Source organism: Anser anser, assembly GCF_964211835.1.
Source record: "Anser anser genome assembly, chromosome: 20".
Taxonomy (NCBI): Eukaryota; Metazoa; Chordata; class Aves; order Anseriformes; family Anatidae; genus Anser; species Anser anser.
Window position 1 is genome coordinate 4,027,020 of NC_139741.1, and position 20,240 is coordinate 4,047,259.

General features: G+C 56.7%; 1 protein-coding gene and 1 long non-coding RNA gene across 2 annotated transcripts; one reads left to right on the forward strand and one right to left on the reverse strand.

Annotated features, from left to right (window-relative positions):
- Positions 1-10: 10 nt before the first annotated feature.
- LOC310884373 (uncharacterized protein) lies at positions 11-19,648 on the reverse strand. The gene is made up of 20 exons (XM_083806086.1): positions 19,336-19,648; positions 18,812-19,043; positions 18,620-18,705; positions 18,083-18,291; positions 11,508-11,625; positions 11,237-11,378; positions 10,978-11,144; positions 10,394-10,493; positions 9,321-9,556; positions 5,921-6,103; positions 5,075-5,248; positions 4,653-4,884; positions 4,456-4,541; positions 3,503-3,711; positions 3,246-3,363; positions 2,968-3,109; positions 2,676-2,842; positions 1,729-1,828; positions 816-1,051; positions 11-652 (listed from the first exon to the last, which is right to left on the reverse strand). Exons 1-20 carry the CDS (start codon positions 19,495-19,497, stop codon positions 638-640), a joined length of 3,114 nt encoding a protein of 1,037 aa, XP_083662212.1. The 5' UTR covers positions 19,498-19,648; the 3' UTR covers positions 11-637.
- LOC310884522 lies at positions 6,105-7,157 on the forward strand. Its single transcript, XR_014574251.1, has 2 exons — positions 6,105-6,476; positions 6,587-7,157. It is a non-coding gene; the product is annotated as an uncharacterized lncRNA (long non-coding RNA).
- Positions 19,649-20,240: the final 592 nt, after the last annotated feature.

Below are 20,240 nucleotides of genomic sequence, written 5' to 3' on the forward strand. Positions count from 1 at the left end.
GTGGCTTTCGCGGTAAAAGAAAGGTTTTATTCAGCAAGGGTCAGGCTTCCAGTTACAGTCTCAGAGGTAAAAGACTACCAGTACACCAAAAATCAGAAATGAAATTATGCACAAGATCACCAGCTGCTCAGGCTCTTCCTTAGAGCGGGGTCACAGCAGCTCCCCCTTCCTGGTGCCCAGCACCAGATGCTGTGCACCAACAGTGCCATGTCCCTGCCGCTCCTGCAGTCCCCATTTGTCACATTCATTTTGTCAGGCTTCCTGCTACTATGAGACAGCTTTATATAGGGATCACAGGAGACACGTTATATAGATGATGGGCTCAGTAACACGTGGCTTTCCTTTGATGTGCTTGTGGCATGATCCCCCCGTGCCCAAGAGCTTTTCCATGGGCTCCTGTTTGGAGAGCAGGACAGAGACACTACCTCCTTCCACCTGTGCTGCTGAGGCAGGACCGATGGCTTCAGTCTGCATCGGTCCAGCAGACCGATTACCTTTTCATTAACTGGGGTTCATTTGCTTCTCCCTCATCAGTGGGTCAGATGCCTTGGAAGAGAAGTTGCAGCAAGAATAGGAATGCAGGATGAGAATGATGAGTTACGGGCCCGATGTGCAGCTGAGTACAGAGCACCCCTCGTCACAGGAACATCACCTAAAGGGGCACAGAAATGTGGCTGAGTCCCACAGAGGGAACAGAGCCCTGTAGGGCCGTCAGTGAGGCCCGAGGCAATGGTGGATGGAGGCTGGGACGTGGTGAGGCTCAGGGAATGCAGCTGGGAACACACTCAGGTAGAGAACAAAGAGCCAAAGCTCACCTTTATCACCACCGCTGCCACTAGCCCCAGCAGGGCCGAGAAGATCAGTCCCAAGCGGGCCTTGTTAAACTGCTTCAGAACAAAGAACTTGACCCAATCCAGCTTCTTCTGGCTGTTAGGCGGGTACCGGAGTTTGTTCATACCCTCCATCTTCAGGTCCTTGATCAAGCAGGCACGGTGGTGGGAGAAGGTCTCAAAGCTGTGCTTGCCGTGGTAGGCGCCCATCCCGCTGTTCCCTGGGACACACAACCCGGCCAGGTCACACCACAGGTTTGGCAGGCCAAGCGTCTCACTCATTATGACAGCCGCATTTCTTAACTTCTGTGCTGCAGCCCCAAGGACACAGGGAAAGCTTGCTCACTGTGCTTCTCACACTTGAGAAGAGCTGCTGTGCTCCCCCAGGGCAGAGAAGCAACAAGCAGCTCTAACAACCCGCCAGAAATAAGTGAGGACAGCTCGCTGCCTTGAACTGCTGCTGCAGCTCAGGCTGGCTCTGTGCACACACCCTTGAAATTACAAGGGAGGGACGCGGGCTGTTCTTTCACACAGTGGGATGTAAAGAGGACGTACAGCAACCTGCTGTCAGAAACACCCAAGAGCTCAGCCCACTGCACACAGCCAGGTTGTCTCTGCCACAAAGCCACGGAGGTTCAACCAGCTGCTCACCCCTGGGCAACTTCACTCTACATGGGGGAACTGGAGCCACGCAGATGTGCCAGAGTTTTCCTCTCAGGGCCAGCACCAATGCTACTCCAACCACTAATAAGCCATTTCACAAAGGTACCCACTATGGAAATGTATTTAATGGGAAAACGCAGCTAAAAGATCCTAAATTGCCAAATGGGGATGGCAGAACTAGGATCAGACACTGCCACTGGGGCACGAAAATCAAGTACGTGTAACAGGGGCTTACCCACGCCGCCAAAGGGCAGATCCATGACCGCGGAGTGCATGAGGACGTCGTTGGCAGTCATACCGCCGCTAGAGGTCTCCGATATCACCCTTTTGATCAGCTAAACCAAAATGAGAGATGGCACAGAATAGAGGAAAATCAAGACAGGCCACCATCCCCCATGCTCTTACAAAGGGCACACGGGTGTCAGGGTTGTGCTTGTATCCATTCGCACCACATCAGGTAAATATTATAGCGTCAGCAGCTGCTGCTGTCGTGTTGGAGAGCCAACGGGGCTGTCCCACCAGACATGGGAGCCGTGGGTGCCTACAGAAAGTGCTGTGTGGGTGACACGGCTCAGGGCAGGCCTTGGTGGGACACCTCAGTCAGATGACACCTAAAGACATGGCCACACGTGGCGGACTTCTGCCAGCTGCAGGAGCAGCCCCAAAACACCGCCTGGCTCAGGGCCAGTGGACAGGGAAGGGGCTCAATGAAGCAGAGGCAAACACGGACACTGAACGCAAACCCAGACCCAAAAGGTTTTGTTGGGGGTACCCTACGTGTTGTTGACTCAGTTTTACATTACTTAAGCAGCAGAACAGCACCAGCTGGGCAAAGCTCAGCACTCCCACACACTGTGCGGTGGTGTTGTGCCAGTGCTGATCCCTGACCTGAATTCCTGAGCCAGCACCTGATCCTGCATGGGGTCAGGGGACTTGTGAGGAAGCAGCACCCAGCCGAGACATGGGGTGCAAGACCAGGTGCAAGACCAGGGTCCTTCGAGCATGTGCCTCTGGGGGGGCTCTGGCAACTCTGGGGACACGTCTGACCCACAGGACACAAATGCTGCAATCCTCCCACAAACAGCAGCAAACAGGGCCCAGCACGGAGCCATGCCTGGAACGGCTGCACCCAGCATCGAGCCACACAGAGCCTCCTCTGGGGGAAGCACGTCCCTGACCCACCTTCTTGTCGTTGGAGAAGACATAGAGGGCAAGGGGCTTCTCCCGACTGTTGATGAACTCAATGGCTTCGTCCACGCCCTTCACTGACAAAATCGGAAGCACCGGGCCAAAGATCTCCTCCTCCATTACCTTGGACTCCGGAGAAACGTCCGTCAGGACGGTGGGTGCTGAGGCAAGCGGGAGGGCACAGGACACACAGTCAGCAGCACAACATATGGGGTCCACCTTAGGGCCCATGGCTGCTGTCTGCATCCCGCCACTGCCTCCCCTGCCCAACACGCGCCACAGCTACCTATAAAGCAGGAGGCCTCATCCGTCTCTCCCCCGTGGGCGATCTTCTGGCCTTCCAGCAGGCTCACGATCCTCCTGAAGTGATGCTTGTTGATGATCCTCTCGTAATCCGGAGACTTCTTCACATCCTCCCCGTAGAACTCCTGACAAAGGGCAGAGCAGAACCAAAGCCCTTCACGCACCTGCAGCACGGCCGCAGCTCCGGGGCCGCCAGGTCACAAACTCACGCCTCCAAGGTGACGGGGACAACGGCTACAGCACAAGAGCCTCCGCGCTCACCTGCAGAGTCGCCTTAATGTACTCCACCACCTGGCTCTGGATGGACGGCTCGCACAGGACGTAGTCTGGGGCAATGCAGGTTTGCCCACAGTTCAGGTACTTCCCCCACGTTATCCGCCTACAGGAGGAGGGAGACTCAGCCCCTTCCAGTCCCCAGCACCACCACACGGTTACCCATGGGCCCACAGCGGCCCAGACATGTTCACCATCCCCAGCCCCACCGCTCAGCCCCTGCCCTGGGCCCGTGGCAGCCCGACCTGCAGGCGACGGCCAGGTCGCAGTTCTTGTCGATGTAGCAGGGGCTCTTCCCACCCAGCTCCAGGGTGACGGGCGTCAGGTGCTTGGCAGCCGCTGCCATCACGATTTTGCCCACGGCGCTGTTCCCGGTGTAGAGGATGTGGTCGAACCTCTGCGTCAGCAGCTCCGTTGTCTCAGGCACTCCTCCTGTGACCACCGGGTACAGCTCCTGCAGGGACAAGTGACAGCCTTATATTGACCCTCACGGCCTCGCTGCCCATAACACGAAACTCCACTTATCACACTGCCCCGTGCAAACTCGGAAGAAACAGAGTTGGAGGCCAGGGCTGAGTCAGGCTGCGGAGCTGCTTGCACACTCTGAAACCTACAGCACGGGTGACCACCCGGCTCTCCTCTTCCTCAGCTCTCCCTCCCCACCTAAAGAACGCATTAGTTCCTGAGAGCAAATTGTACAGCAGAGCCGTGCTGTAAGTGGGACAGCCTCACTGGAACAGGGCAATTGATGTCAGACAAGTGGAGAAGAAACAAAGCTCTACGCTTTAAGCACAGCAGGATGTGAAAAGTGAAGGTTGACAGCCACTAAGCAAACAGCCCCTGATTCTCAGGAAGAGCTAAGCACAGGCAGAATTCGGCACAAAATCATGCTTACCTACAGGCCAGCAACCCATACAGCAGCTATTGCAGTGAGAAACACCTGCACAGGCCTTTATACTGTGATGAACGTCAAAAAGACAGGAAGACTATGTAGGCCCAATAGGTTACATGAAAGCAGGAAGAATATATCAGTGCGTCTCTGTACTCTAAGACTAATTCAAGCCTTCCCACATCTCTCTTTTTATGCCCTTTTGGAGATAGCAGGCAACTGATTCACCTCTAACACACTGGGCCCTTTGAAAGCAAGGCAGGTGTTTCCCCAAGACAGTCCCAACATCAGGCACAGAGCCACACTCACCTGGTCCAGGTACTGGGGGAGGATATCAGCGATCAGCTGGGAGGTGTGCTCACTGACCTCCGACGGCTTCACCACCACTGCATTGCCTAGGAGACAAACCCAACGCGGCTGCTCAACCCTCGTACTCCTCTCACCTCTCACAGCCCCCACACAGCCCCCACAGGTTACACGGACTCGGGCCACACGCGGGTCCCCACCTGCTGCGATGGCCCCGATCAGCGGCTGCACAATCAGGGTGAAGGGGTAGTTCCAGGCCCCGATCACCAGCACCACCCCCAGCGGCTCGGGGTAGATGTACGCCTCGTCCCGCATTGTCAGCAGGTTCTTCTTCACCGGCTGCGGGGCCGCCCACGACGGCAGCTTCTCCATGACCAGGGCCAGCTCCCCCAGCACGCCCAGGATCTCGTGGCTGTACGCGTTGTGCCCAGACTGCGACGACAGGCAGCTCACTGAGGGTGTGGATAACAGGCACCCACCTCCCGCGCCCACCATAGCAGCCAGGAGAGGCCACTGAGCTCATCCAGGTCCATGTGGGACATCAGGAGAAACCCGGCAGGGCAAAGGCAGCCCCAGGGGTTGCTGCTTTTCCCTCAGCTGGCAACTGCCCCTGCCCACAGACCTTGTGCAGATCCGACCGCAGGGCCGCCGCGATCTCCTTCTCCTTCTCCCGCACCATCCGCTCCAGGTTCTTCAGCTGCTGCATCCTGAACTCCAGCGGGCGGCACCGTCCCGAGCCGAAGGCCGCCCTGGCCCGCCCCACGACCTGCTGCATCCTCTCCATGGCTGCTGGGCGCTGCGGGGAGAGCAGCGAACTCACCACACCGCAGGGCCCCGGGCAGACTGCACGAACTGCCAGGAGGCAGAGGCGGCTTCTCCAGTGCTGGGAACGCTCAACACGGGGCCACCACTGAGCAATGTTACACCCAGAGCAAGGCTGGGATGTGCTCACCTTGTTGGGTGTCCTCCTGCTCCTGAGGCAGCCACGTGGAGCAGCCCACCCTCCTCCTCAGTCTGAGGGCTCCTCTCACAGCAACCTCTGAGGACAGCTGGTGAATCTCCCTGCAGGTGCTTTCTCCGGGCTTAAATTACCTGCTGCCCTCCCCTCTGCTCACAGGTGTGTTCTAAGGAGCCGTATCATGGAGATCACTGTGTCCTGCATGGCAGCAGCTGCAGTCTGAGCTGTGTGCCAGCAGCCAGCCCACTGCGGCACAACTGTGAGGCCCTCACATGACGCTGCCATTAGGAAACATCATGGAGGCTTCATCCTGCCTCCCAGGGCAGCGTTTCGGCTTTAGTCGGGACAAGAAGTCTGCTCACAATCCCTGCCTCACAAAATGAAGTTCTAAGGTTCCCTTGCACCCACTACAATCTGCCCTTCCCCATTCTCTTCCACCGTTGCACAACAACCTGAGGCCAACCAAGAAAGGAGATGACTCATTAAAAAAAAGGAAAAAAGGAAAGTTACCTTCAGAGCAGCTTCTCTCTCAGCTGGTCTCCCAGTGCAAGCACGAGCAGGGACAAGCCCTTCCCCTGACACAGCTGGAGCACTCTCCTCCCACAACAGAATATCTGGCTCAGGCCCAGGGCTCTTGCTTAGATACAAGGCACCCTTTACCCAGATATATCCTCGTGCTGCGAATACACAAACCTTGAATCACAGCTCTTTGCTCTGCATGGGAGAAAGCACTGCTCCTTTTTGTCCTTTTTGTCCTTTTTGTCACGGGTTCGCTGAAGCACCGGGACAGGCAGCAGGGACCCCCGATGGCCTCTCCAGCACAGGGCGCAGCCACGCTACTGCGTGTTGTTTACCATCAAGAGGCACACAAGCGGTCGTGCTCGTCCCAGGAGCGCTGGCTGTGCTGCAATGGCAGCGTTTCAGCTGGGGCAGTGACTCAGAGGCCTGTGCCTGATTGTGAGACCACGTGGCTTTGCTCTGATTCAGAGCATGGAGCCAGGGGATGTTTTCGTGTGCTGCTGCAGCTGTCGGGAGTCAACAACACGGAGCCTGCGCTATCGTCCAGGTGAGAGCAAATCCCAAACTGGCATCTGCAGGTGGGAGACACTGGATGGATGGATTTCCACAGGGCAGGAGCAGAAATGGTCCAGCCAGTCATACCATTCATTCCCCAAGAGCAGGGAGACCACTGCGCTGAGGATCTGCGTTCCTGTCCTGGGGCACATCTGTTGATCAGCTTGACACCTTGCAACACATCTGTGATGTTTGGCCGGAACCAGGAGTGGCAGAGGACAGGCAGGATTCCACAGGAAACTGCAGTGACTTACCACACTTACTTCATTATTTAAATTCATAGAGTTTATTTTGTACTTGTAAAATATATCATTAAAAATACTTATATGGATTTTCACCAGACATGAAGAAGTCCCACCTCCTGCACAGCGAATACAATTTTCTAAGAATTACATCCTCTTGCTCTCATCATTTTAAATTTTCTTTAAACAACATTTACTAGGTCCTTTCATCTTAAATTTCTCCAGTATTGTCTCCCCAAGCTAGAACAGGTCCCATATTATAACCCAGTGCAAGATTATAGCAGACCCAGAAGCTCAAACACAAAGGAGTACACACTCTTTCTGTAATTGTTTTCCCTTCAAGGACTCTCTGACCAGGAACAGGTTTTTCATGATTACCACTTCTCTCTACAGGCCACGAAAGGTTTTTTTTTTTTTTTGTACAAGCATAAGATATTCTTATTAGTAAAACACAAGCAATGCATATATCTTCTTTGTTATCTTCTAATTGTCAAATAATTGTTAACAGGCATGTGATGAAAACTAGAGCCCCAAAAAGGGTGGCAGCCTACATCACCTGACCAGCTATGGATGATTCTCACTCATAGGGATGCAGGAATATTTCACCTCAATTAGAAGGCAAGCTTGGTTTATTCATAACCATCACTATTGGCACAAATCATTAGCCAGCACAGCCTGTCTCAGACTTGTCACTAAGAGGGTGGCTCTTAGTGACAAGTGGCTCTTAGGGAGCACGACAGAAGAGCAACCATCCCAAAAACTGCAGGGAAAACAATGTCAGCCCAGCTACAGCTGAAACGTGAGCTCTTGTTTGTCACTGAAGGAAGCTAAGCAGTTTGGTGTAAGACACAGGGTGTGTGTTCCTGGAAGCCGTGCTCTGCCTGGCACGGGGTGGTGGTAGGTACTGGTATTTCTTGCTCTTCAGTTTTCCTTTTGAGAGCTTGTACCCAAAGGTCCCTTTCTTTCATTATGGCCTTTTAGTAAACAAGAGTCCAAGGCTTCTCCCTGTTCAGTGCCTTTCCAGGGCTACTCTTTGTGCTCAACAGGTCACTGAAATAACCCAGCTCAAAAGGAAAAAAAAAAAAAGACACAGAAACAGACACAAAGTGAGCACTCAGAATATCTTGCACACGGGTTATGGTGCCTTCTCCTCTCTTCAGTAGTAAGCCATCTGTGAAAGCAAAACACAACACCACCATCCTGTGATGAAGTTGCTGAAACAAAACCATTTGTCTTTTTAGAACAGCATGAAGCAAAGCCCCTTCGCTCCCCTCTGCTTCCCCAGGGTGTCACTGGCAGCAGCTCACCTGCCTCCTGTTCCCTTGGCATGCACACGCTGCTGGTTATCTTGGACACTGAATGAGCTCCGACTGCTGCCAGGGAAAGCATTGCTCTCTGGTGCCAGGGGGAACCTCTCCAAACCCCACATTCACTACTCTAACAAAGTTTCACCCAATTTCAAACCAGGTCTGCACACAGGAAAAGAAAAAGATGCCTACCTCACTGTAACAGCAACAGCAGTGCTCTGAAACCTGCTTCTCCTTAACACCCACTGAGCCAGCCCAGCCTCTGAACAGCCAGCACAATCAAGAGAACTTTTCTCTTCAGCACAGATTGGTGATTCTGAGAAAACCCAAATGATTTCAAGATGCTGTGAGTTCCCTTTCTTCACTGAGGAGTCATTCACCTAGACAGGGCTTGCTTCCCTGGCTGTTACTTCAAGGCCTGAGCCAGTTGTTGGCTCTTGCACTTCCTCCTGCACTCAAATGTGGAGACTGGTTATTTCCTCCTGCTGGTTGGGCTCCTGCACCTCACCTCACAGCAGTAACAACACAGAACAACGAACTGTCATCTCCTTTTTGAGCAATGGCTGCTCCCTTAAGGCTACTAAATCCCCAGGACAGGGCCAGGAAGGATGCTCAGCTGAGCTTTGCGAGGAGCAGCCAGTGCAGGCACACATAGTGCCTGCTCTGCCAGCCACAGAGAACCAACTCTTGGAGTTTCAGATCCTATTGCTCCACCTCAGGAGGCACCCTGAGTCCTCCAGCTGCTGCCAGCAGGCTTCTGCTTCCTGCACAGACACGAGGACATCCAACCCTTCCTCACTACCCAACTGGAAACAGGGGAGGAAAGAGAAATAACTGAGCTGAGGTCAGAAAGGGGCTGCAACCAGGCAACGAACAAGAGCTTGTAACAGACCTCAGCTTTATATCACAGCCTCCCCTCTGCACTGCCCTGCTGAAGCAAGCCCTGAAAATCAAATCACACCTGAGAGACCTGTCCAAAATACACCAACCTCCGTGTACCTCTGAAGGGAGTTTCTCAGAGGTGTCACCACCCAGGGCAGAGCAGGAAATAGTACAGAAGCCTACCTAGGAGATATCTCTAAGGACATTCCTATTCTAGATACCATTTGCAAGAGTGAAGAGATATTAGTAATTTCAGATAGGCCAGATATCGTGTCAGGACAAAAAAAAAAAAAAAAAAAAACAGGCCAGGCTCTAAGAAAGGACAGCAATTGCAAAGAAAGAACTGGAAGCAGATAAGATGAATTGCACATGCACTCAGGTAGAGAGCAAAGAGCCAAAGCTCACCTTTATCACCACCGCTGCCAGAACCCCCAGCAGGGCCAAGAAGATCAGTCCCAAGCGGGCCTTGTTAAACTGCTTCAAAACGAAGAACTTGGTCCAATCCACCTTCTTCTGGCTGTTAGGCATGTACCGGAATATGTTCAAACCCTCCAACTTCAGGTCCTTGATCAAGCAGGCACGGCGGTGGGAGAAGGTCTCAAAGCTGTGCTTGCCGTGGTAGGTGCCCATCCCGCTGTTCCCTGGGACACACAACCCGGCCAGGTCACACCACAGGCTTGGCACGCCAAGCCTTTGGCTACTTGTGGCCACCAGCACGGCAAGCAGAAACACAGGAAAGTTTCCATTGCTTGCCAGCTGCAGTGCAAGTTACCTACCGGGATTTTGGCTCGCTACAGTTCTAAAGCATAACTTTTCCCCTGCATTCCTGCAGAGAGGATGTATCCTTCTCCACAGAACTTCTCAGTCCCTAAGACGTCCATCTGCACTCCATTTCTCCTCTTCCCCACCTTCCTTTGACTGCACAAACTCCAGGGTTTCAGGGTGTCCCTGTAGGTGCCGTTCCCTACGCATCTGAGCCATGCCCAGCACTCCCCTGGATCTTGCTCCCTCCCTCCCTCAGAACACCACATGTGCCTCCCAGACCCAACCTATACTGAGTGAAAAGGGTTTCTCTTGAGTTCCCTTGCAGGGTACACCTCTGCTTCTCAGTCCCAGCACAGCATGTGATGGTCACAGCAGCAGAACGCCGCTGCCTCACCATCAATTTGCGAGCACCGTAGCATCCAAACCCTTCTCTGGAAAGCTCAACTAGCTTTCTTGAAAAATAATAAAAAGAAATTAAATGAATCCGCGCTAAACGCTTCAATCCTCCCAACAACATGTACCAAACATATTTCCCTCTCTTGGCCCCTCTCCTAAGGGACATGGAGAATTTGTTGTCGTTATTGAGGCCTGCTATACAGAGGCCCTTCACATGCGACAGGCGCAGGAGTACACTCTGTACGCAGGACAGCCACTGCAGTGCCACGGCACAACAAGCAGCAAGGCACGATGCTTCAGGAGCCCCAGCAACTTACCGACACCACCAAAGGGTAAGGTTGGGAGGAAGAAATGCATGATGACATCATTTACAGTGACGCCCCCACTGGAGGTTTCTGAGATGACTTTCTTGATTACCTGACGCAAGAAAAAATGACAACAACAACAAAATTACAAAGGCCCAGCAGAGACCAGACATCACCAAGCAGCACTGGGAAGGGAGCCATGGGACAACAGGCTCTCACGTTCACTTTCTCTGGCTGACACCTCAGACAAGCCACCTCCACACAACACTAGTTGAAATGGAAAAGCTGGAAACACGGGAACTCCCCCCCAAAGCAAAACATTAAAAGTCCCTAGGATCACCTACAGCTGCATGGCGAGCTAGATCCCAAGCAGGAAATTCAGCCTTTTATCCACCCCTCTGTTTCGCAATGCCATGTAGATGCTGTGAGCTTCAGCATGTGCCTGGGAGGTTCTGGCAACTCTGCCTGCGGACATGTCTGTCCCACAGGAGACAAAAACTGCAATCCTCCCACAAACAGCAGCAAACAGGGCCCAGCACCGAGCTGTGCCTGGGAAGGCCGCACCCAGCATCGAGCCGCACGGAGCCCTGACCCACCTTCTTGTCGTTGGAGAAGACATAGAGGGCAAGGGGCTTCTCCCGACTGTTGATGAACTCAATGGCTTCATCCACGCCCTTCACTGACAAAATCGGAAGCACCGGGCCAAAGATCTCCTCCTCCATCACCTTGGACTCCGGAGAAACGTCCGTCAGGACGGTGGGTGCTGAGGAAAGCGGGAGGGCACAGGACACACGGTCAGCAGCACAGCAAGCAGGACCCACCACAGGGCCCCTGCCCAACACGCGCCACAGCTACCTATAAAGAGGGAGGCCTCATCCGTCTCTCCCCCGTGGGCGATCTTCTGGCCTTCCAGCAGGCTCACGATCCTCTCGAAGTGACGCTTGTTGATGATCCTCTCGTAATCCGGAGACTTCTTCACATCCTCCCCGTAGAACTCCTGACAAAGGGCAGAGCAGAACCAAAGCCCTTCACGCACCTGCAGCACGGCCGCAGCTCCGGGGCCGCCAGGTCACAAACTCACACCTCTGAGGTGACGGCGTCAGTGACCACAGCACAAGAGCCTCACCTGCAGATTTGCCTTAATGTACTCCACCACCTGGCTCTGGATGGACGGCTCGCACAGGACGTAGTCTGGGGCAAGGCAGGTTTGCCCACAGTTCACGTACTTCCCCCACGTTACCCGCCTACAGCAAGAGGGAGACTGTTCCACCACGCTCAGCCCCTTCCAGTCCCCAGCACCACCACACCGTTACCCAGGGGCCCACAGCGGCCCAGACATGTTCACCATCCCCAGCCCCACCGCTCAGCCCCTGCCCTGGGCCCGTGGCAGCCCGACCTGCAGGCGACGGCCAGGTCGCAGTTCTTGTCGATGTAGCAGGGGCTCTTCCCACCCAGCTCCAGGGTGACGGGCGTCAGGTGCTTGGCAGCCGCTGCCATCACGATTTTGCCCACGGCGCTGTTCCCGGTGTAGAGGATGTGGTCGAACCTCTGCGTCAGCAGCTCCGTTGTCTCAGGCACTCCTCCCGTGACCACCGGGTACAGCTCCTGCAGGGACAAGTGACAGCCTTATATTGACCCTCACGGCCTCGCTGCCCATAACATGAAACTCCGCTTATCGCACTGCCCCGTGCAAACTCAGAAGAAACAGAGCTGGAGGCCAGGGCTGAGTCAGGCTGTGGAGCTGCTCCCACACCTCGAAGCCTCCAGCACGGGTGACCACCCGGCTCTCCCTTGGCCTGGGGCAGCTGCACTGGAGCAGCCGCAAGATGTCGATGAACAACGCGCCCTATGCAAAGCTGCACTCACCTGATCCAGGTACTGGGGGAGGATATCAGCGATCAGCTGGGACATGTGTTCGCTGACCTCTGACGGCTTCACCACCACTGCATTGCCTAGGACACAAGCCCAGCACGGCTGCTCAGTCCTCGTGCTCCTCTCACCTCCCATGGGCTCCCACGCACACCCTGCAGGGGACTCGGGCCACACGCGGGTCCCCACCTGCTGCGATGGCCCCGATCAGCGGCTGCATCACCAGGACGAAGGGGTAGTTCCAGGCTCCGATCACCAGCACCACCCCCAGCGGCTCGGGGTAGATGTACGCCTCGTCCCGCATCGTCAGCAGGTTCTTCTTCACCGGCTGCGGGGCCGCCCACGACGGCAGCTTCTCCATGACCAGGGCCAGCTCCCCCAGCACGGTCAGGATCTCGTGGGTGTACGCGTTGTGCCCGGACTGCGACGACAGACAGCTTGCAAGGGGTGCTGACAGCGGGCACCCAGGGGTGGCCACGGAGCTCACCCAGCCGCACAAGCGCCGTTCAAGGCCAGCCTGGGTGGGTCCTGCCCATCCTGACCCCGTGGGTGCCACCCTGCCCACGGCAGGGGGTCGGAGCTGGATGGCCTCTCAGGCCCCTTCCAGCCCGAGCCGTTTCACGATTCAACGAGCAGGACAAAACCCGGGGGGTTTCGCTTTTCCCCCGGCTGCCGCCCCGCCCCGCCCGGCAGAAGGACCCCGTCCCACAGACCTTGTGCAGATCCGCCCGCAGGGCCGCCGCGATCTCCTCCTCCTTCTCCCGCACCATCCGCTCCAGGTTCTTCAGCTGCTGCATCCTGAACTCCAGCGGGCGGCACCGTCCCGAGCCGAAGGCCGCCCTGGCCCGCCCCACGACCTGCTGCATCCCCTCCATGCCCGCCGGGCGCTGCGCCCCGCTCCGGGCAGCCCGGGGCCGGACGGGGCCGTGCGGGCGGAGGCCGCTCCCCAGCCGCTCCCCGGCCGCCCCGCCCCGCCCCGCCCCCTGCCCAATCGGCGCCGGGAGGGCGGCGGCGCGGCCGGGCCCATCCCGTACGGGTGTGTGTGGGGGGGTACGGCGGGGCCGCCCCCCTCCGGCCGGAATGGAAGCGGCGAGAGGGGCGTGGCTAAAGGGAAGGGGCGTGGCTATGAACAGCGGGGGCGGGGCTTTGGGCACAGGGGGCGGGGCCAAGGCGAGGCCGTTCCCGCGGTTCCAGGTCCCCGCGCCCCGCCGGGGGCCGGCAGCCGCTGGCAGCAACGGGGCAGGGGCAAAGTCCCCCCCCCTCCGGGCTCCCTTATCTAAGCAGGGGAAGTGGCACGGGGCGGCCTTTCCCCCGGACTCCCACCCCCCCGGCACGGCGTCTCTGAGCCTGGTGCTGCTGGAAGCAGCGTGGGGCCCTTCCAGCTCCCCCTGCTGGGGGGGACACACACACGCGGAGGCTGCGGTCACAGTGAGCCAAGGGAGAGCAGGGCACTGAAAACACACGTGGGGGATACGGAGGCAAAAGAAGCACGAGCAGGAGGCTGATCAGCGTAACCTTGCCGCAGCGCTCACGTGGCGAACACGAGTCACACATGCAGGGAATGGCACTGACACAAGGCCGGGCTAAATCCAGTGAAATCAGTCCCGCCCCAGCTTCCAAGAACTGCAGCGGCTTATTGGGAACTTGCCGCAGAGCTGCTACTCGCTCTCATTTCAGACACCGCAGTTCCTCAGGCAGCATACCCAACGCTCTTACAGGGGCCGTACGTTATTACTGCGAAGCTCCTCAGCCAAAACCATGCCCAGCTAATCCTGCACCTGCTCACTCACCTCTGTGCCGTGCAGGGCCAGCAGCCGGGTGCTCGTGCCCCTGAGACGGAGCCAAGCACGCACTGCCCCGCAGCTCCCGGGCTGCCCCAGAGCCCTACATCCAGGCCCAGAGCCTCCTCGGCCCCTGCTCCCCTCACCTCAGCTCCAGCTCCATGATGCTTTCCCAGATCAGGGTCTCTCCAAGGGTAGGGGGCAAGCTCAAGCCCAAGGCGCTGTGCCTGAGCCACCGCTCCCCCCAACACAAAGCCTGGCCGTCCTGCAGCCGGGTGGCTTTGCAAACAACTTGGGGGTTGCGGCTCAGCCAGCGCATGAACATTTCACAAGTGATTGTATAAACCACAGCAGTAACCAGTCTGCTGTGGAAAAGAGTGATGAGCAACTGCCCCTACTTGCACGCAGCAGGCACTATGTAAAGACAAACAGGCTGGGCTTAATGGCTCCCTTGCACTGTGATACATGAAAAGGAGCTGGGTTCGCACTAAAGACGACACAAGGAGGAAAAGTGGGAACTTCTCTCATAGGAGCATCACCTTGTTAACACGCTCTCCTTTATCCTATTTAACATGCTTGCACACAGGTTGTCGAAGTTCTGTCTGCATGCCATGCTGCCTGAGAGTCCAAGAAAAATTAGACAAGGGGCTCATGCTACTGCAGCCAGAGGAAGAGTCTGTGAACTCGGAGTATTACGTTGTGTCCTGGGTGTCAGCACTGCAACGCATCCTCTGCAGTCAGCACACCCACAACAGGATGGCTGCAGGAACATCGAGACCGTTACTTACCCGTGCTTTCCACAGTGGCTGATTTCCAGCGTCTGCTCTCCTGCTTGAAAAGTCTCACCCTTCAGCCAGAGGATTTCCATGCCATTGCAGTGCTGCCTGTGCTTGGCAGCACACAGAGCAGGCAAACATCCCAGCTGCATCTCATCCTGGGGCCAGGAGACTGCTACCGGGCCTTGCTTTCACAGAAACCTGAGGCTCCCCTGTGTTGACAGGAATGACAGAGCAGCACCGTGATGCCAGCCTGGGAGATGGCCCCTCGTCCTTGGCAGGGACATCTTTTAGCCAGCTATGGACCAGAAACAAGCTGAGGTTGCTTTAAGTGTTGCAAAACATCAGCTGAGTCACCCCGGAGTGGCGCTGGGTGAGAACTTCCCTTGTGACAAGCATTTCTAAACAAATAATGCCGACTTGCATCCCTGTAGTACTAGCATAAGTAAAAAAAAACACCCAGCATAATAGCTTTATTCCCCTTTGAGCCACTTGTTCTCTTTCTATTTTATATAGAAAATTTTATGAAATTCATTAGTTGGTTAAATGACAAATCTACCCCGTCTGTTTAGGTAATACATGAACAGTTAAACATCCCGATCAAGATTCGCATTTTCCAGTATAATACAAGAAAGATGTGAGGCACTTCTGATGAATATCAATTCCATTTCAAACTAGCAGAAACTTTGTCTGAAAAGATGTGGCAAACAGGGGCCTTATTAATAACCCTGCTGAGTGCAAAGATGCAATAAATGTTCCTCTCCTTCATGTGGTATCTTTCGTATCTAACGAGCCACAAACATGAAATTCACAATAATCACTTCAACAACAGTCCAACTCAGACCTTGTTAAACCGGTTCAAAACGAAGAACTTGGTCCAATCGAGCTTCTTCTGGCTGTTAGGCATGTACCGGAATTTGTTCAAACCCTCCAACTTCAAGTCCTTGATCAAGCAGGCACGGCGGTGGGAGAAGGTCTCAAAGCTGTGCTTGCCGTGGTAGGTGCCCATCCCGCTGTTCCCTGGGACACACAACCCGGCCAGGTCACACCACAGGCTTGGCAGGCCAAGCCTTTGGCTACTTGTGGCCACCAGCACGGCAAGCAGAAACACAGGAAAGTTTCCATTGCTTGCCAGCTGCAGTGCAAGTTACCTACCGGGATTTTGGCTCGCTACAGTTCTAAAGCATAACTTTTCCCCTACATTCCTGCAGAGAAGATGTGTCCTTCTCCACAGAACTTCTCAGTCCCTAAGACGTCCATCTGCACTCCATTTCTCCTCTTTCCCACCCTCCTTTGACTGCACAAACTCCAGGGTTTCAGGGTGTCCCTGTAGGTGCTGTTCCCTACGCATCTGAGCCATGCCCAGCACTCCCCTGGATCTTGCTCCCTCCCTCCCTCAGAACACCACATGTGCCTCCCAGACCCAACCTATACTGAGTGAAAAGGGTTTCTCTTGAGTTCCCTTGCAGGGTACACCTCTGCTTCTCAGTCCCAGCACAGCATGTGATGGTCACAGCAGCAGAACACCGCTGCCTCACCATCAATTTGCGAGCACCGTAGCATCCAAATCCTTCTCTGGAAAGCTCAACTAGCTTTCTTGAAAAATAATAAAAAGAAATTAGATGAATCCGCACTAAACGCTTCAATCCTCCCAACAACATGTACCAAACATATTTCCCTCTCTTGGCCCCTCTCCTAAGGGACATGGAGAATTTGTTGTCGTTATTGAGGCCTGCTATACAGAGGCCCTTCACATGCGACAGGCGCAGGAGTACACTCCTGTACACAGGACAGCCACTGCAGTGCCATGGCACAACAAGCAGCAAGGCACGATGCTTCAGGAGCCCCAGCAACTTACCGACACCACCAAAGGGTAAGGTTGGGAGGAAGAAATGCATGATGACATCATTTACAGTGACGCCCCCACTGGAGGTTTCTGAGATGACTCTCTTGATTACCTGACACAAGAAAAAATGACAACAACAACAAAATTACAAAGACCCAGCAGAGACCAGACGTCACCAAGCAGCACTGGGAAGGGAGCCACGGGACAACAGGCTCTCACGTTCACTTTCTCTGGCTGACACCTCAGACAAGCCATCTCCACACAACACTAGTTGAAATGGAAAAGCTGGAAACACGGGAACTCTCCCCCAAAGCAAAACATTAAAAGTCCCTAGGATCACCTACAGCTGCATGGCAAGCTAGATCCCAAGCAGGAAATTCAGCCTTTTATCCACCCCTCTGTTTCGCAATGCCATGTAGATGCTGAGTGCTTCAGCATGTGCCTGGGAGGTTCTGGCAACTCTGCCTGCGGACATGTCTGTCCCACAGGAGACAAAAACTGCAATCCTCCCACAAACAGCAGCAAACAGGGCCCAGCACCGAGCCGTGCCTGGGAAGGCCGCACCCAGCATCGAGCTGCACGGAGCCCTGACCCACCTTCTTGTCGTTGGAGAAGACATAGAGGGCAAGGGGCTTCTCCCGACTGTTGATGAACTCAATGGCTTCGTCCACGCCCTTCACTGACAAAATCGGAAGCACCGGGCCAAAGATCTCCTCCTCCATCACCCTGGACTCCGGAGAAACGTCCGTCAGGACGGTGGGTGCTGAGGCAAGCGGGAGGGCACAGGACACACAGTCAGCAGCACAACACATGGGGTCCACCTTAGGGCCCATGGCTGCTGCCTGCATCCCGCCACTGCCTCCCCTGCCCAACACATGCCACAGCTACCTATAAAGCAGGAGGCCTCATCCGTCTCTCCCCCGTGGGCGATCTTCTGGCCTTCCAGCAGGCTCACGATCCTCCTGAAGTGATGCTTGTTGATGATCCTCTCGTAATCCGGAGACTTCTTCACATCCTCCCCGTAGAACTCCTGACAAAGGGCAGAGCAGAACCAAAGCCCTTCACGCACCTGCAGCACGGCCGCAGCTCCGGGGCCGCCAGGTCACAAACTCACACCTCTGAGGTGACGGCGTCAGTGGCCACAGCACAAGAGCCTCACCTGCAGATTTGCCTTAATGTACTCCACCACCTGGCTCTGGATGGACGGCTCGCACAGGACGTAGTCTGGGGCAAGGCAGGTTTGCCCACAGTTCACGTACTTCCCCCATGTTACCCGCCTACAGCAAGAGGGAAACTGTTCCACCACGCTCAGCCCCTTCCAGTCCCCAGCACCACCACACCGTTACCCATGGGCCCACAGCGGCCCAGACATGTTCACCATCCCCAGCCCCACCGCTCAGCCCCTGCCCTGGGCCCGTGGCAGCCCGACCTGCAGGCGACAGCCAGGTCGCAGTTCTTGTCGATGTAGCAGGGGCTCTTCCCACCCAGCTCCAGGGTGACGGGCGTCAGGTGCTTGGCAGCAGCTGCCATCACGATTTTGCCCACGGCGCTGTTCCCGGTGTAGAGGATGTGGTCGAACCTCTGCGTCAGCAGCTCCGTTGTCTCAGGCACTCCTCCCGTGACCACCGGGTACAGCTCCTGCAGGGACAAGCGACAGCCTTATATCGACCCTGAATCAAATGAATTACATCTAGTGAGCAGCTCTGCACAAGGCAGACTCGCTTATGGGCTAGTCTGCAAGCTCTGCTCCTTCTAATAACACAAAACTCCACTTATCACACTGCCCCGTGCAAACTCAGAAGAAACAGAGTTGGAGGCCAGGGCTGAGTCAGGCTGTGGAGCTGCTCCCACACCTCGAAGCCTCCAGCACGGGTGACCACCCGGCTCTCCCTTGGCCTGGGGCAGCTGCACTGGAGCAGCCGCAAGATGTCGATGAACAACGCGCCCTATGCAAAGCTGCACTCACCTGATCCAGGTACTGGGGGAGGATATCAGCGATCAGCTGGGACATGTGTTCGCTGACCTCTGACGGCTTCACCACCACTGCATTGCCTAGGACACAAGCCCAGCACGGCTGCTCAGTCCTCGTGCTCCTCTCACCTCCCATGGGCTCCCACGCACACCCTGCAGGGGACTCGGGCCACACGCGGGTCCCCACCTGCTGCGATGGCCCCGATCAGCGGCTGCATCACCAGGACGAAGGGGTAGTTCCAGGCTCCGATCACCAGCACCACCCCCAGTGGCTCGGGGTAGATGTACGCCTCGTCCCGCATCGTCAGCAGGTTCTTCTTCACCGGCTGCGGGGCCGCCCACGACGGCAGCTTCTCCATGACCAGGGCCAGCTCCCCCAGCACGGTCAGGATCTCGTGGGTGTACGCGTTGTGCCCGGACTGCGACGACAGGCAGCTTGCAAGGGGTGCTGACAGCGGGCACCCAGGGGTGGCCACAGAGCTCACCCAGCCGCACAAGCGCCGTTCAAGGCCAGCCTGGGTGGGTCCTGCCCATCCTGACCCCGTGGGTGCCACCCTGCCCACGGCAGGGGGTCGGAGCTGGATGGCCTCTCAGGCCCCTTCCAGCCCGAGCCGTTTCACGATTCAACGAGCAGGACACAACCCGGGGGGTTTCGCTTTTCCCCCGGCTGCCGCCCCGCCCCGCCCGGCAGAAGGACCCCGTCCCGCTGACCTTGTGCAGATCCGCCCGCAGGGCCGCCGCGATCTCCTTCTCCTTCTCCCGCACCATCCGCTCCAGGTTCTTCAGCTGCTGCATCCTGAACTCCAGCGGGCGGCACCGTCCCGAGCCGAAGGCCGCCCTGGCCCGCCCCACGACCTGCTGCATCCCCTCCATGCCCGCCGGGCGCTGCGGGGGACCGGAGCCTGCCCGTGTGCGCCTGCGAGCCCCCGACACCCCCAAGCGTGCGGGGCCGGCCGGGCGCGGGGCCGCTCCCCGGTCCCGGGGGAATGGAAGCAACGGGCGGCGCTCGGGGGCGGGGCCTGTGGGTTTGGGGGGCGGGGCCAAGTGCATGGGGGCGGGGCCAGAGGGGCAAACTCGCGGGAAAAGGCCCCGAAGGAGGGGGCGCAGCGGCAGCGCCCCCAGCCCCCGGCGGCTGCCGGTCGGGGCCCGGCCTCCGGTGCTGCCGGTGCCGGCTCCCCGCGGGCTGTGCCCGGCTGGACGGAGGCAGAGACCCCGCCTGGAGGCCGGCAGCCGCCGGGCGAGGCTGGCTGCCCTCGGGCAGCAAGGGGCCCCCCCCGGTTCCCGAGAAGTCCGGGGTGCGGAGGAGGAGGAGGAGGGGGAATGCCCCAGGAGGCAGCAGCGAGACGCGTGGGTCTCAGCGTGCTCCCTCCGCCTCGGAGCTGACAGCGTTTTCTGTTTTTATTCGGCCACTAAGGAACAATGAAAGAGGGAACTAGTTATGGGGAAGTCATTACCGCCAGGAGAAGCGGGAGGTAAGCAGTGCGGGAGGTGCTCTGACCGCCGGGACTTGGCACAGAGCGGCAGGAGATGTTTGATTGAGGATCTGAGCTGCTGCCGCCCCTCTTCCCTCCTTGCCTAGCAGCCTCTTGCTCCAGGTCCCCTCCTGGCGTCAGCTC